At 50.6% G+C, this 17,249-nt stretch overlaps 5 protein-coding genes across 5 annotated transcripts; 4 read left to right on the top strand and 1 right to left on the bottom strand.

The window, feature by feature from the left end:
- Positions 1-2,898: 2,898 nt before the first annotated feature.
- Positions 2,899-4,331, top strand: PFICI_07648 (uncharacterized protein; the record flags this gene model as incomplete). Its single annotated transcript, XM_007836229.1, has 3 exons — positions 2,899-3,145; positions 3,229-3,400; positions 3,458-4,331. 3 exons carry the CDS (start codon positions 2,899-2,901, stop codon positions 4,329-4,331), a joined length of 1,293 nt encoding a protein of 430 aa, XP_007834420.1.
- A 576-nt stretch (positions 4,332-4,907) lies between these two features.
- Positions 4,908-5,617, top strand: PFICI_07647 (uncharacterized protein; the record flags this gene model as incomplete). Its single annotated transcript, XM_007836228.1, has 2 exons — positions 4,908-5,128; positions 5,212-5,617. 2 exons carry the CDS (start codon positions 4,908-4,910, stop codon positions 5,615-5,617), a joined length of 627 nt encoding a protein of 208 aa, XP_007834419.1.
- A 515-nt stretch (positions 5,618-6,132) lies between these two features.
- On the top strand, positions 6,133-7,681 carry PFICI_07646 (uncharacterized protein; the record flags this gene model as incomplete). The annotated part of the gene is made up of 2 exons (XM_007836227.1): positions 6,133-7,465; positions 7,518-7,681. 2 exons carry the CDS (start codon positions 6,133-6,135, stop codon positions 7,679-7,681), a joined length of 1,497 nt encoding a protein of 498 aa, XP_007834418.1.
- Positions 7,682-8,111: 430 nt separating this feature from the next.
- PFICI_07645 (uncharacterized protein) lies at positions 8,112-9,023 on the top strand (the record flags this gene model as incomplete). The annotated part of the gene is made up of 1 exon (XM_007836226.1): positions 8,112-9,023. The coding sequence occupies one exon, from the start codon at positions 8,112-8,114 to the stop codon at positions 9,021-9,023; it is 912 nt and encodes a 303-aa protein (XP_007834417.1).
- Positions 9,024-9,742: 719 nt separating this feature from the next.
- Positions 9,743-10,696, bottom strand: PFICI_07644 (uncharacterized protein; the record flags this gene model as incomplete). Its single annotated transcript, XM_007836225.1, has 1 exon — positions 9,743-10,696. The coding sequence occupies one exon, from the start codon at positions 10,694-10,696 to the stop codon at positions 9,743-9,745; it is 954 nt and encodes a 317-aa protein (XP_007834416.1).
- Between the last annotated feature and the right edge of the window lie 6,553 nt (positions 10,697-17,249).

The following is a 17,249-nucleotide window of genomic DNA, read 5'->3' as shown; positions in this document are numbered from 1 at the left end:
CTATCCTGATGTCAGAGCTGGAATTAATCGGCTGTACTGAGTGGCAACAAGCCGACCGACAAGCGTTCGACCTGTGGACATCGTTTTCGATGGCTGGTACTTCTGTCTAAATCGCATCTGCTAATCCCGCCACTAAATTACGGACAACCGAAGATATTTATAACTTTGGGATTATGGAAGCGCAATGTGTCCGATGCATACTGTCATGGGTAGATCAAGTAAACACTCACCAGCCGGCCAGAAGTGTGCGTACCGGTGCCGTATAGCTATCAAGTGAGAACTCCAATGAAGCTGACAACAGCGTTTCGACTGGAAAAGCAACCCTTTATTCGTGAAGGCTCATCGACAAATTGATCGTTTAATCTTTTCCTTTTTAGTCAGTTTCCCTTTCTTCATATGATATTGGTAGTCAATAGAGAATAGGTAAGCTTGGTTGAAAATGCTGATTCTGTATCTCTATGCTTGATGGGAATTCCGGCTTATACGCCCCAACCAAGGGTTTATGGGAGTTGTGCCAATACATTCTCGCCCATTGAACCCGAGCCTCGCACCAAAAGCACACCAAGTGTCTCATCAAGCGAATGACTCGTTTCTTCTCGTTTCTTCAAGTACTAAGTCAGACTACCATCTTCTTTCAATGCGTGGAAGTGCAATTTTAGCTGGTAGTCTGGCCCCTTATCGATGCAGACCACTGCTACTTCACGTGCATAGAAAGAAAACCAACTTGAGGAATTGCGGTGTTTGTCCTTCATGCAACCCTGTGGCGCAAGCAGGAACCGCCGCAAAGGAAACAGCTATTCGCCAGCAAACAAATCCTTGTCTCGGATATCTGTAGATCTACCCGCAATGCCGCTACTGCCGGCGCAAGCCACAAGTAAGTGAAAAATCTAGATCAGGCGGACTCAGTCTAAAGATCGCATACACACATGATATAACCTCTAGATTTCCCAGCAGGCATCTTCATATGAGCAGGGGGGTCTCTTCATACTCCAGAAGGACGGTGATGGTATTAGATGCAGTAAGCATTTAGCCAAGTTCGAAAACCCACCCCCAAAGGCTCTCGTGTAACATTCTCGCGAGTCGGACTCTCTCTGGCGACCGGTGACCTGCAGCCGGCAAAGCTCTTGTCCCACAATGTGTTTAATCCCGGTCTTTTTTCCTTCTGAGCGACCGGTAAGGCCAAACGCGTGCTTTTGTAGAAAAGAAAGAAAGGGACGGCGCGTGGGAAGGTGATACCAGCGGCTTGGGGCGGGGACTCGGTTGCATTTAAGTCTTTTTTTCCCCTCCTCCGGAACGTGGGTGACATTTCCCGTGAAACAGACATGTGTGTTTTCCCCCTTGCGAATTGATCCTGCACGTAGCAGCAGCAACGCCGCAATCGTCTGATGTGTGTTAATTCTTGCAACGGTTTTGACGTGTCTGATACGTCACGCAGCATCTTGATCCCTTTCAAGAGGCCATGAAACTCTGATCACTAGGACACGTGAGTGTCTACTCTGTAGCACAACAGGGAGGGGAAAAAAAGAAAGACTTTTCTGAAGTTTTATATACTAACAATATTGAGGTGGTCGCGAACTTGCACAACAGAAATATCAGAGACCGCGGGCATCGCACGACCACCACTGAGCATTCCATGAATTTGGCATGCCTAGGAACGTGTTGAGAAATAATTAGTGCTTGGCTTGGGCTCCTACAAGACTTGAAAATCAAAACAAGTACACCTTTGACAGGAATACGATACAATTGCCCTAACTGATATGATAGAAGCTTGCAATGGAGTTGAGAGAATACCTAGTTGACTAGTCGCTTGTCAAGCTGAAGATGAGACACGATATTGACTATAAAGCAAAAGTCATCTGCACAGGTACGGAACCACACCCAAAAAGTCCCCATGGTAGTGGAACTTCAACCCGAAGAGCAGTCTTTCTCAATGGAGATAAGCATTCCCTGAAAAGAGAACGGAAGACATGATCAATTTGTCAGGGTCTCCGTCCTCCACATTCATGACTCGGCCCACGGCGGTGCTCCTCACTCTGACTATTTGGTGCAGACTAGACCCAAAGAGAGAGATGAACAAGACTCATTCGGCTTGCCTGTTGATCTGTCAAAAAACGAAGGATGCCCTTATTTTTGCTAGCCCAGGGCAGTCACCCACCCGGCGACGGTCCTGGCAAATGAGGCCAACTCCTCATTGGTCTCTGGGACGGATCAGCAACAAGACGACCTCGTTGCCAAGACTGGAACCTTTCAGCTGCTCGCTTCCTTAGCTGCTAGCTTATCTGCTTGAAGCTTAGTTGGGTATAAGGTTAAAGGTTTCGCGTGCCCCACAACCCACCCCAACGCGAACGAACCAGTTTTTTGGAGCTATTTTGGGATACATCGCGAGAAACCTCAACGAAGCGGTGGGGATAAGGGGGGATTCCTTTTTGGTTCGATGATTGGAAGACACGAGCGAGGGAAATCAATTCGAGTAACATGAATAGAGGCATGAACACATATCTAGAAGAAATAGCAATGGTAACGCGAATAAACAGATAGTAAACAAATTGAGACTCGGAACGCGGCCGCTGGGAGAGGAAAAAAAGTGGTCATGGTGGAGCTGCATCTCAGCTGAGGCAGAATTTGGCGTTTGTCCTTGCAAACGAACGGCCCTTGCTAGACATATGGAACCTGGGTAAGCAATCTAACTACTTGCCTGCCTAGCAGCTACATTATCTACCCAGCATGTAGAAGAATAAAAGTTCCTGAGGGGAACATTACCCAGCCGTTGCTTGGCCATTCCGCGTTGTCGTCTTTTTTTCTCTGGTTTTCCTTCTTTCCCAAGGCAACCACCGCTCTTTTTTTCCCCTCCCTCTCTCGGCATTGTGGAAAACAAGCAGTCAAGGCGACAATCACACAATGGCTTCGATCTCGAGGTTGACAATCCTCGGCTGCGTCGCTGCAGTCGCACGCGCACAATTTGTCAAGCGCGGCACCGAGACTGAGAGATGGGAACCGGCGCGCGAAACGGATGGAATCATGAACCTGGACCCCATGGGCTGGACACCGAAGCCAACATCGGCTCCGGAAGCCAATGCAGTCGAGAAGGAGCTGCGAAAGAGGGATGGCACTAGTACTTGCGGATACTATTCCGGATACTCATCTTGTAAGTCCTTTCTGGAATATCCACTGTTGCTTTCTTTCCTCAATACTCAAAAAAACGACCTTGACTGACTCTTGATATCAAAGCTGCCGCTGTCGTCTGCCAAGGCTCAGCGCAGTGTATTGTTAATGACTGGGATGCGGTCATGGGATGTTGCGCCTCTGCAGACATTAATGACTGCAATATTTATACTTCTTGCCTTCCCTCGCGATCTGCCGCCTCATTTTCGGGAACCTACTCAGACTATACGCTCTTTTGGTAAGCATGCTAGAACAAGATTGCGCCCATAGGCAGGAGCACTTACACTCTCGACAGCACGGAGTCAGATTATCCCAACTGCGTCACATATTCTTATGACAGCTACGACCCCTTGTACGCTGGATATAGCGCGCTCGGCTGTGGCTATGCTGCCGGCGTCTACTCGGTTGAGTATTATGCTCCCATCCTGGGAAGCGCATTGACCGGCTCCTCTACAACCAGAACCACTCACACGTCTTCGAAGACGCGAAGCTCGGCAACCTCTGGCGACGACAGCCTTCCGGGTTCCACATCAGCCTCCTCATCGTCGATGTCAACCACCAGTAGCGGAAGCACATCAACCTCGACTGCTGCCGCAGCAGCATCTTCTTCCTCGGGAGGTTCTACCGGCGCCATTGTTGGAGGTGTTGTCGGAGGTATTGCCGGCCTGGGATTACTTGCCCTCGGCATCTTCTTCCTCATTCGCCAGCACAATAAGAACAAGCAGCAGCAGCAGCCCCCACCGCCAGCCCAGAACAATGGCTATTTCCCGCCGCCGCAGCAGCCCAGTCCCGGACCCCACGACTCCATGTACGGCTCCGGCCAGCAAATGGCCCAGGCATCTCCGCAGCAGTTTGCCGGCTATCCCCAGGCAGCCTACATGCCGGGCCAGGACCCGCGCGCCAGCATGGCCCCTTCGACGTATTACGACCCTCATTCGCCCAAACCTTCCCAGTACGACAGCATGATGACCGGATCCGTCAGTCCGACTGGCAGCCCCCCACCCCCCGCCCACACGCCGCCTCTGGCCGCGGGCGTCCACCAGCCGCAGCAGTATCAGGCATATAATCCTGCGCAGGCTGGTCAATATGCTCACTACAACCAGCCGTACGGACAAGTTGCCGAGTTGCCGGCCAGTCGACCGGACGGTGAGCTAAGGGAGCTCGCATAGAAAGACGGGTGTCGTCTATTTTGACCTTGCTTTGATCCGAGCTTCATATTATATAATTCTTCGGTGAATCCCGCCTCGAGAGGGATGCTCATCGTTTTTGTAGCGGATTGATTGAGACTTGATACCAAATAAAGCACCTCGGAATGCTCCAAACTAGAATGCGTCAAATTCTTCTCTCAAGTTTCTCCCTTACGTGCCGAGACAATCGGGGGTCTCTTATGTTTCGTAGCCTCAGTTGGCTGCATTTCATGCATGAGATAATTAATCATGATGGTATATGCCTTGGAACAAGAAGGCACAGTCTCGTGTCGGCATTCAACAAAGAGCAGATGATATGAAGTGGTAGCGCTGTCCCAAAAAAGATAGATTCTGTCACTGTCTATGTAGGCTATTGATGTATACTAGCAAGACACCCTAAGATAGCGCCGTCCAATCGGCAAACTGACTTTGTCAGCCCCCACATGCTTGAAGATAGTGATCAGTTTTCCAGGTCTTGTTCTCAACTTCATTCAAGAGATAAGGCTTGTAATCGCTTGCGACTCATTACTACTCAGTCTTTCGAGCAGACACATCAACATGGCAACACTCCAAGCACTCCCAGAAAACTATGCAGCCGGCCTAAGACTGATAGACGAGGCCCATGCCACAGACCCCCGGACCACGGCCGGCCAGGGCGGCAGCGACCCCATGGCGTATGAGCTGCACTATGCGCAAAAGATGACCAAATGGTTGGCGGCACGGTGTCCAGACGCATCGCCGACACTACAGCTAGCCTGCCGAGCTCAGCACTTCAAGAGGTAAAGGGAAATGAAGATGGCTTGATTTTGCGAGAAGGAAATAACAATTTCATCACTAACAAGATTATTCGGGACACATACAGATGGGAGATACCCAGGAGCTCGTATCCCATGACTCGCCCGGGCTACCTCACTTGGCGGACCAAGCAAAAAGCGCAGGCCGCACAGCAGGTCGCCGAGCTGCTCCAGTCCCCCTCCATCACGCCGGCGCTGGCTACGGAGGATGTGGAGAGGGTGGCGGCGCTTATTCGCAAGGAGAATCTCAAGAATGACGAGGAGACGCAGGTCTTGGAGGACACGGCGTGTCTGGTATTTCTCGACGACCAGTTTGATGACTTTGAAAAGAGGGACGAGATTGACGAGGAGAAGATGATTGGGATTCTGAGAAAGACTTGGGGCAAGATGAGTCCCAAGGGCCAGGAACTCGCGCTGGGGATGCAATTGAGCGACAGGGCAAAGAGCTTGATTGGAAAGGCATTGGCAGGTTGATGAGAATCTACATGTACTGTACCTATACAGCCAGGTAGGGTAACACGAAACATACAACTCGGCGCTGCGTGGCTATATTCAGCTACCTACTTCCGAGTTGTTGCAGCATACCTACGTGAGGCGATAAAGGAAACTTGTAATTGGGTAGCTCGGAATTTCACCATCAAGTATACATCTCAAAAATTGGCCTGCTAAGAGCCACAGATTGATCATGTCTTGCCACCTCAAGTCAAGCGGATGAAATGATTGAGGGAGACGAACCAAAGGACTCCTAAATTTACCCCTCAGACTACTCGGCATATTTGTAGCCGAGACAGCCAAAGTCCGTCAACTTATAGCGATTATAGTTTGCCCGAAGTCACGGAAATAATACTAAGCATCCTTGCAATGTGATAAATGATAGAAATTTCATCACATTCCTCTACCGGCAATATCGAACTCAATTTAGTCTGAATGCAATTCATATACATGGTCACATTAAGATTGCACACTGGGAAATAATTGACGAAAGCGATATGCAACAGCGCCTCATCTCTGTCGAGGAGATCACCAAACACTCCTCAGTCGACGACTTGTGGCTAGTCGTGGACGGTACAGTCTACGATGTCACGGCATTTGCACCTAATCACCCCGGCGGCGTCAACATACTCTTACAGTACGCCGGCAGAGATGCGACCAAGGCGTACTCGGAGGTGCACTCTTCCTCTCTCATCAAGACGACATTGCCATCGGCTTGCCATGTGGGAAGACTCGACACAAACACAATCACAGAATCGTGGAGTACACCGCCGAGTAAGAGCACCTCACCACAAGATAAAGGCGAGATCCTAAAGCCGCCGCTGGACAGTCTCATATGCGCTCATGACTTTGAGCTGGCAGCTGAAAAGAGCTTTACTCCCAAGGCGTGGGCCTTTGCCTCTTCGGCTGCCACGGACTGCTATACGCGGGACAGGAATCGCGAGGCATATCGCGACATCATCTTGCGTCCACGTATCTTGCGGAACGTAAAGGATGTGGATAGGAGCACGAGCATGCTGGGATTCAAGATGAAGAGCCCAATCTTTTGCTCCGCGACTTCAATGGGCAAGATGTTCCACCCCCAGGGCGAGAGGGAGATTGGACGGGCGTGCAAGAGCCTCGGCATCCCGCAAATGGTGTCGACGAGCGCTTCGTATCCGTTTTCCGAAATCATGGACGCACACGAGCAAGTCGAGCTGGCCAGCCACGAGGAGACACCCGTCTTTTTCCAGTTATACATGAACAAGGACCGCAAGAAATCTGAAGAGCAGCTCAAACAGGTGACGGAGCGGGGCGCCAAGGCCATTTTCCTCACGGTAGACGCACCAGTCACGGGCAAGCGCGAGGCCGACGAGCGCATCAAGGCCGACGAGAGCGTCGCCTCTCCCATGACGGGACTGCAGGCCAAGAATGACAAGAAGGGCGGCGCGCTAGGTCGCATCATGGGCAGCTTTATTGATCCCACGACGGTATGGGACGATATCAAATGGATCCGCCGGTGCGCACCTGGCGTGCCTGTGGTGCTCAAGGGGGTCCAAACTGCGGCCGATGCGGTCAAGGCAATGCATGCTGGCGCCGACGGGATTCTGCTTTCCAACCATGGCGGACGCAGCCTAGACACGTCGCCAGCCACCATCTTGGTTTTGCTAGAATTACAAAAGTGTTGTCCACAGGTCTTTGATCACCTCGAGGTCTATGTCGACGGCGGTGTTTCAAGAGGAACCGACATTTTCAAGGCCTTGTGTCTGGGCGCCAAAGCTGTTGGGATTGGTCGAGGGTTTTTATATGGCCTCAACTATGGCAAAGAGGGTATTCAACATTATATTGACAGTGAGTCACACTTTTGCACCTCAAGAAACAAACCATGTCTAATACTTTATAGTTCTCAACGACGAGCTGGAGACGACAATGCGCATGTGTGGTGTCACGAGTCTCGATCAGGTTCATCCCGGACTTTTACACACTGGTGCCGTCGATCATTTGATCCCTTCCGGGGAAGACCATCCTTATGCCAGATGGCATCCAAAAGTGAAGAGCAGGTTATGAAGCACTAATACAGTAGGAGCCAATGAAATGACCTGGCTTAATTTCACGGGGCAGTCAATGTTTCCACGTTATTATTCCACAAATAAAGAAATTCTCATATCGGCATTGGGCTGCAAACGACAATAATCAAACGGCGTCACCGGACAACCACCGTCGTCTAGCTCTAGAAAGGTCATAATCTCCTGGCCAACAACATCACACAATCCCATCACCGAGAGGTGAAGCAGTATTTATTACTTGAATCATATCTCATCATAAACGCCCAAGGAGTGTTCGACTTCTGGCCGGGCCCCCTGATTTCAACCCGAAAGCACACGGCAGAACAAGGTCTCGCCAAACGCCCACCACAAGTCATCAAGTCTGGCCTATACATCGAGAGCCCTGAATACACAGGACAGGTCAGGCCAAGCCCGTAAACAAATCACAAGCCATGGCCGACGACGACAAAGACAACGCGCGCGACGCGTCCGCAGACCCGATCCGGGACAATAGCCAATGGACAACGGACCAAGACGGCGCCATCTGCAAGCTCAAAAAGGACGGCCTGACTTGGGCCGCCATTGCCATGTCGGTAGGCCGCAAAAAGAACCTCGTCAGGCAGCGCTTCCAATTCATCCGCTCGCAAATCGAGGCCGCGGGTCTGGACACGGACTCGATTGGCGAAAACTGGGCCGAGGACATGCGACGGCAAGGTCAGGAGATTCCGTCTCCGGAAAAGCCCATTGCGTCGTCGCCGCCAGATGAGGTCGTAGTGGTAGCAGAAGAAAACAAGGAGGATGATCAAGAGCAGAACAAGAAAATCGCCTCGCCGCTCCAGACTGCCATTGATCTCACGCAAGCCCTCGACGAGTGTGTCAAGGTGGTGAAACAACAAGCCAAGCAACCTGTCCACGCTAGAGGCGGAGGGGGGAAGAAGAAGAAGAAGAAGAACAACAACAAGTCATCCACCTCGGCCACTCCCGAGTCGGGCCAGATCAAGCTCTCGGGCCGGGTCATTGAAAGGAACGGCGTGCGCTTTGCCGAACTAGCCAACTCGTCCGACTCGGACTCGGACAGCAGCGGTATCGGCAGCACCGACAGCGACGACGACTTTGACCACGAGGCCGAGCGCGAGGAGCAGAAGCGCTTCGTCTACCACGACTACTGGAGCGAGCTGTACCCGGAGCAGAAGACGTACTCGCCGGATCGGCACTGGACCGAGGGCGACTGCAAGGTCTTGGCCGTCATTGAGGCCAAGGATGAGGCTCTCAAGTTCAAGCGCATGCAGGCCGATTTCTTCAACGCTACGGGTCGTATGGTTTCCGAAGAGGTCATCAAGTACAAGATGCAGCAGGCAAAGTGATATGGTCAAGAGGCCTCACGGGAGAGTCGTTGCCATGTTTGACACTGTTTGCAAAAGAGGGGAGTAGTTGTGGTATAAGAAGCAGGTGATCGTTCGTGTATTGCTCAATATCTACCAAGACTCGGTCAACAACAGAAAAAGGAGACCACGCGAAAACAAATTCCTGTTCAACGTGGATTCCCTGGCACGGGGTGGCTATTGTCTTCTCTGCTGTTGGGAATTGGTAACAGGAAATCAATACAAAAGTGCCGTAAACTTTACAGAGACATTTGCTGGGTGGTTCGGCTCGTTGCCATTCACGTCACACTGGATGCAAGGCATGGGTATGTACTTTTGAAAATAGTAATAGCATTATCAATAATTTGACCTCTAGGCCATGATCTTCACCTCGCTTGTAGATGTATCTAAACGCTGAAAGAATTGAGGTGTCCCTTCATTCTCCACCATGTGCACTGCAATTTAGTAAAATGCAGTCGACAAGATATCCTGAAAGCTGAAGTGTCGCCAATTAATACAAAGTGCCCCATTGACCAGCTTAATCGTGCTGTATATGGAAATGCAAACAAGATGCTCCTGTAAACTCCAGCCGGCTATGCAAACCCATTTTTGGGAAATAAAACAGGGCTCAAGCAGAAACGATAACAAACGCCAAATCTATACACATTGCTTGGCCTCTCCTGGCTAGCGCTTTACCCGTTGATTTCTATGAACAGAAAAAATCAAATGGGATTCTGCATGCCAACAGGAGGAATTGCTGTGGCCACGCTGTCGGATCGAGATGGGGCAATGGGTGCTGGGCTTGGACCTCGACTCCGCGACGGGTGGCCCGACCCCAGTCCCCGTTTCATCATCTTGCCCAAAACGGTCACAAGTTCGCATGCATCGTTGAACATGTCGTCGTCCATGCCCTCTTGTGCGTCGTAGACTTCGGCTATTGTCCTCTTGGCCAGTCGGCGGCTTCCTTCAACATCATGCACGCATTCGTATAGAAAGGCTGCATATTCAGTCTTTACAGAAAGCCGCAAGGAATGAGACCCCCACAGGTGTTTGTCAGCGAGCTCGACAGCTTGTTTAAAGTAGCCATGGGCTGTTGGTAAGTAGTCAACGTGGGGAAGGAGAAAGGATGCAATGGCTTCGGGTGCCGGTGGGCCAAAGCCGGGAGGAGGACCAACAGGTCCGCCCTCGAGGTTATGAGTAGGTTGCAAGGATGACCTGGCTGTCTCGGGTAGGTCGTCATCCCTGGCCACACCTTTGCCTTTGTCTGGTCGTGTTGAGCTCAACGTTGAAAGTGCAGCCGCAGTCAAGACCTCGGGCGTCATGGTCGAGACGGGTGGGTTGTTATGGAACAAGACAAAGATGTGGTAAAAAGAAGCGCGGAGCTTATATGCAAGCACTCGTAGCTCGATATAGTTTCCCACCATGGGCAAAACGTATTGCTCCAGCATTACGAGGCCTTCCCGCGAAAGCCATATTATGTGCAAGTAGAGCTCGAGCGACTGCGTCATACGCGTCGTGTCTAGGCGTCTTTGTTTTCGAGCCTTTAGTAGATGATTTGATAAGTTTATGGAAAGACCAAGGATTTTGTACAGCATCGAGCTCAGAAGCGCATTGCTGGGTTCGACAGCTTTTGCAAGCCTGCCGAGAAACTTTTGGTCCACCTCGGAGGATGCCATTGAAAACAAGCAGATCCGACTGCCTCACACCTGTCTGGCCCTTGGTTAGCTCAGCCTCTCATCAACTTGGCTCGCCTGTTTGAAAGAGACGTTGCACATATATATCAGGTGAATTTGCAGCACGTAGTAAAGCTTGGCGGATTCAAGCGTGTTGCCGTGACTGGAGAATATATGTGGTCATGGAGGAATGAGATTGTCATAATGGTCATACCTTTACCCAGTCGTAAGGGCTCAATTGGTTGGTTGCCAATTTTGAAAGGCTCGAATAGTGAGGAATTGCTCCGTCCACGTCGATCTGATGTAATTGATACGCCTTGACGTGGCCTTCAGAACAGTGAATGCCAAGCCCGAATGCCTTTATGATATTGGCTATCAATATCGAATTGTCAAAACGAATGATTGCCGATCGGATGAAACGAATGACAAAAGACACTCAGGTGCTGATCCGGGTGTCTTGAGATATTGGCTGCGGCCAGTAAATTTGTTAATGAGCGGCAGCTGCAGAATTAGAGGTATGATTGCAGACTCTGTGTATCATGCAAACCCCAGGATTAAGCCCCAGTAGACAAATTCCCGAAAATGAAATAGAGCTGCATCCATTGTCAGCTTGAGTTTGTAGGTATATCATATGGCATCGAAGGAAAAAAAAGAATGGTTTGGATGGCTTAAAGCAACTGACCAATATGACACAGCCAAGAACCGCAACGCCGATGGACTGAGTTTGAAGATTCAAGTAAAAGAGACCAAGGATCGCCTTAATGAGACAAGTATATCAAGATGAGTGGGTCGGTTGGAAGAGAGGCTATGATGAGGGAGGATGCGGCGGACGGTGTTGCTGCGTTCCGTCTGTCATGAAGCATCTCGGCGTTGTCGAATATGGCCTATGACGATGATGGGGCCCAAGGCGCTAGGTTAGGCGGCTGTATATATATGATCGCCACGTGGCGGGGATCTCCTTGATACCGCAGCCGACGCACGCTGACTGAATGAGGTTTCTGGTGGCGGGAGGCCTTTCCAAAGGCGGTGTGCGGTCCACCAGCTGATTTTGGATCTTGTAAGTGCACTGGTTGACGATGTGGAGCAGCCGTTCGTCGAAGCTCTGTGGCTTGGCTGAATCCAACTATCGTGAGATGGACTGGCTGACTGACTGGCCCGAAGTTTATCGAGGTCGATCACGGACAGCAGGTGCAATGGTTTGAGCACCCGGTGAGAAAAAGGACTGACTTTTAAAAAGAAAAGTAGTCACAGACGTAGGGTTACTAGAAGATGTATGTACGTCCGGGGGGTACGCAGGTCATTATGTATGGGCCTCCCAGTATTTGCAAGGAATGAGTGGCAGGTTGCTTCCAATGCATGAACGGCAGTGGGTCGTCGTGAGAGCCGTGCAGTACAAATTTGGTCGCTAGAAGACGAAGAAGAAGAAGAAAGCTCCAGCTTTCGCCAGGCCTTGCTTGACTTGAATTGACCCGGGTTGTTGAATTCGAATGGCGGGTAGCCGAGCACAAGTGGGTAAATAAAATGGGTAGTAGAAAAAAAAAAAGGACGCCAGGCAAAAGAGTGAAGAGCGTCAGAGCGGCAGTGTAGTCCAAGGCTTAGTTAGGCGTTGGCGTAGGTAGTAGGAGTACGTAGTAGTACGTAGTAATAGCAGGAGGTCGGCTGGCAGGCCTCGAGGACGAGACGGACTGCGCGATTGACAAGCCCTGGTTCGTGACCTTTGACGCTTGTTGCCTCTGGTCTGCGATGCGAACGTCAATGGACCAGGGGAGAGTCAGGTAACCTTCAAAAAGAAGAGAAGGAAAAAAAGACGAACAGGCCGCCCCTGCCAGAAAAGATAGATCGGGGCCCTCGGAAGACTGGGGCAAGCGAATGAACGAGTGAAGGAATGAATGGAAGCGCAGTCGAAGACTGAAATTTTGGTCGAGGGCGCGGATGCGTTCGTTTGATGCAAGATGAGTTGTCCAAAATGTATGTATGTAATAATCCCTCCCCTCCTCTATTTCGTCGTAGTACTAGGAAAGGAAAGGGCTCGAGAAGCAGGAGAGGCGAGACGAGCGACGAGACGAGGATCCAGAGAGCCGGAGGCGGCCAGGTGGAGCTCTGATTGGAACCAGCAATCCCGCCTGCTTATGTACCCTGGGACCAGGTACTCTATGTAGTAGATGGGCGGTCCGGGGCCGACGAGGTTCTTTTCTTTTTTCCCTCTTTTTCTTATCCTCTCTGGCAATTTGGAGACCCCAAGCAAGCCCTCGTCATAAATTAGCTGATTGACCGCAGCAGCAGCAGCAGACCAGGACTCGGATGACCGAAACAGGGTTCAAAACCTCGTCTCTCTTGTATCTGGCCAGTCCGTGTTCCGGAATTCAAGATGTCTTGGGGATGGGCACTCGGAATAGCCTGCGTATAGTATCTCCTGTCGCAACAAGTCCTCCCACGGGATGATCAGCTATCGCCGTGACACGTCGGACGCGATGCGATATCAAGCCGGCCAAGTATATCGTGAGAAGCTGGATGCGATACACCAATTTGGCGTGGAACCGACGTCGAGAGCTTGCAGTATCGTCTTGCCGTCTTTGCAGATGTCAAATGCTAGTGCACACTGACCTAACGAGTTGACAGTTGAGCTACTGTAGTTAGGGTTGGTGTCATTTGTTTTTGCAAACCCGTTCTTGAAAGAAAACATCCAGATCGCAAACTCTATTTCACTGCTCAAGTGAGGCTTCTCCATGGCAACGAAACGCCAAAAAAGACGCCTCGCGCGCAAAATTAACTTTTGTTCCTACATGGGCGGAGCGCAATTGAAGATGCAGGCAGCCCAAGGCCAAGCGGGTGTCCCTTTTTTTTTTTTTTTTTTTTTTTGGCTTCCTTCCCCACGAGGGGAGACACTCTTGTCTGAGACATTGAGACCGTCACGGTCAACGGGAAAAGGGCAATTCCCTTGCAGCATACTCGCGCCTGTACGATCCCACCACCTGTGTGTCCGTTTTGCGTCGCAGTCTTCATTATCGGGGTATCTAGTATGATTTTGATGGACTGTTACTTGGGCGAGAAGGCAGTACATACAGCGATGGTGGGCAGGTGCTAGGTACCTTAGGGACCTTAGGTAACACGACAACTACCTTCCGTGTCACACCAGTGCATTACCTACCATGAAACTCGACCACTTTTATCAAGTATAACAATCATGTAACCCGCATTCCGTCTCCCTTCTAGGGGGGGTTTTATTTGCCATGAACTCGACAGGTTCAAAGATGCCGGGAATGTAATTATCAGTTCTTGCCCGACGATTCCCTTCAAGCGCTGGGCGCATTGTGGATACTACGGCGGATTGCCATCTGGACACAGGCCCCCTGGTATTTGGATCGATCGGGTTTCATGATATCGAGGAGAGGACGGAGTTGATCCAGTCTCAATTCTCAAATCTCTCGAACCCTTGACGCAGCTGCATAGGTCAATCTCCCGGTGCATTGCAGACCTACATGCCCGCATACTGCCTCCTACAAACATACACAGCAACTTGCAGCGCCAAAATACCAGGGAGAGCTGCATCAGACACAGAGAGGCGCGCGCAAAAAAGATATTACAATATGTAGGCGCTCTAAGCCTCTGGACATGCATCTTGGACAAGACGCAGGGATCTAGACATTGCCCGCATATGACCGCATAGCTACCTTGAGGTTTAGGTACATTACCTCACTGGACTATGCCACCTTACCCCACGTTCGTACACTAATGGTAGTCCAAGGGCCTACCTTGAAGTACATTAGGGGGGGTCCGTTCGTTTGGTTTCGAGCTCCCTCCGCTCCCTCCCAGCCCCCCAATTTTTTCCCCTTCCACAGCGGGAGCTAGTAGGCAAGGGACGGGTTCAGGCTCACCTTGGGCAGGTAGGTACTTGTCAAGCTCTAGGTGATACGGGCGCCTGCCAAGTACCTTACCCTGGGCTGGGCATGGAAGGCATGGCTAATGTAGCACGCCGGCGTACCTAAATGTGTGTGAGCCTTGGTTGAGATTGGGGATAAGAATAGCAGCCGCTTTGCTGGCCTCGATGTATGCCGCTGTCTTCGTCCTCGTCGGTCCTCGAAAAAAAAAAACCTGCCTGTCATGTCATCGGGTTGTCTTGTCACTGTCAGTGTCATTGATGATTACATTTCCGGCCCGTCACCCAACCAGCTCTTGACAGCGCACCAACGCCGCCACTGACCATAAGCTTTTTCGCAGCGGAATGACCTCACAGAAGAAAGCAAGTGCCGTCGAGCAAAGAGGGAACCAAAGAAAAGCAAAGGAACAAAAAAGGTTTCCCGCGGAAGACGGAATGATGGAATAAAAAAAAAATAAAAGGTCATGTCCCCTTGATTACTCGTGCATTTGGCCTTGAAATATGCGGCCATCCCCTCCATGATTTTCGCAAAATATCTTTGTTTTTGCAACCTGCCTGTCGCACCCGGAAGTTGAAACCCCAGATGCCCGGGCTCGCTAATTTACACCTGCACCCAGCTCTATATTTGGCTTATCCCATTCCCATCCGATTTTCCTCATTGTTACCATGATCATGTCGTGAGCATACAGACGACGACATACCTACATGACAAACTGGCGGTGAGGATGCACATTTCGCAACTTCTAATTGATCTCCAACACTACTTCTTTGCTGCGTCGGCACCTTGCTGTTGTTGCTGTTGTTGCTGCTTTTACTGTTTTGAACTCGCCCAGTCTCCTCCGGAATTGCCAGCAAGGTTGTGAACTTGCACGACACCATGGCCGCTCCTCGGGTTTGCTTTCCAGAGGTGCCCAGCGTGTCACAACAGGTAATTATAGTTGCCAACTCAATCTAGGTTGCAAGTGTTTCCCTCGCTCACTCTACCGATACTCACTCCAATATACAACTTGTGCAAATGGACGAAGACTGTAGGCGCAACAGCTTTTGAGGTGCCAGCATTCTAGGTTTCCAGTATTATCTCATTTAATGCCCATCAATAAAACACCAACTTTCAAAAGAAATGGCCTATACGGGTCAGATTATTGCCAGCAATCACCAAGAATGACTCGTGCGTACATGACATGGCTGCCACGAAAGAGTTGTCGAGCCTCGTTTCGGGCGCAACTGACATACTTCCGCCCGCCGGCTCCATACAGGACAAGACGAGTATAATACGTGCGACCTGTGGTCAGCCCAAATGCAAGCCAGGTTTTCACCTGCGTCAAACACAGCTTATCAGACTGGAGATCCCCACACCCACATCTATCCCATATCCTCGGGAACAAGAGACGTCTTTTCTTTCATATTGCACCACGTTTTCCTCTCCCTCTCTCCACCTCCATGAGGAAAGCAAGCACATGTCCGTCTGTCTGTCTGTCCGCGACCGTGCCCAAGAAAAAAAAAAAGGTTCCGTGCACACACTTCGTGGCCAGACTACATATCCGCGGACCTTGGGCAAAAAAGAAGAAGGCTACCTACAGGCCTTGGGTCTCCTCGGCTCGGAGGTTTTGGGTCGACAGAAGGAATAGAAAGCTCTCTAATTTACATTCTGCCCAAAACTTCCTGTCTGAGGCATATGGACAGGTGTCGTTCGCCGAGCGACCGCCCTATAACTCGTCCATGATTCGCCCATCGTGTCTAATCTTCACATGTTGTGGAACTTACTCAGCCGTGCTGAAACAGGCTACTCGCAACCGACTGCCGTTGCCAAATTATGATCCAGGCTTGTCGTCCCAATCGGGGTCGCTTAAACTGACGAACATCACGGCCTATTGCCAAAAATTGACAAACGTAGCCGGATAGGTGATCCTTTTGATTGACAATATAATCAATCTCTGATGGAGTCATACCGACAACGTCTTGCTTGCTTGCTTGCTTGCTGGCAGTGCTTGATTGACTGCTTGACCCTTTGGGAACCACCCGACCCGGACCTCTAAAAGTAGAAGTGATGCCTGGCAGGCAGGTATCCATCGTCACTTTCTAGATCCCCATCCAGTCCACTTCCAGTCCAACAGGTGGTTGTCTGCACCGTATCCGTAGTGTACCAGCAAAGCAGCAAACTCCACACGCTTCAGACAAGAAACAACATTTAAGAATAGCACCCAGACACTCTCTCGACTCTTTTTTTGATACTCCTCTGACTTGAAACGTTTCCCGGACCTTTTGAATGACTCGCACGGTTGCAGCCATCAACTTTGTTGTCCGATGTAATGATCAACAACCCCAGATCTGGCCATCTTTTTTCAGACTGTTTCTCTGACTCTTGCTTGCATACGTCGTTGTCGTCGCCGCATCATTGGTAGCCGGTTATCCACATCCACATTCTCTCTCTCTCTCTCCAGAGATCAACCACACAACCTTATTCGGCAACCTTGCTGCCCAACAAACAAAAAAAGCAAACCTGCAAGGCTCGCCACACACGTCTTTTGAGCTACGTCCCCTGAGTGGGCGTATACCTCTCATTGCTTATTAGCATACACGCGACCATAAGAACAACCCATCAACCACCTTCCCTTGACAGAAAGAAAAGAAGAAAATCATTTCAGAACGACAGTAGTCTCTCACTTGCTTCGACTCATT

The sequence above is a fragment of the Pestalotiopsis fici genome (assembly GCF_000516985.1).
Source record: "Pestalotiopsis fici W106-1 unplaced genomic scaffold PFICI_Scf_5, whole genome shotgun sequence".
Lineage (NCBI taxonomy): Eukaryota > Fungi > Ascomycota > Sordariomycetes > Amphisphaeriales > Sporocadaceae > Pestalotiopsis > Pestalotiopsis fici.
The sequence above is the reverse complement of the archived record's forward strand: the minus strand, read 5'-3'. Positions and strand labels throughout refer to the sequence as shown.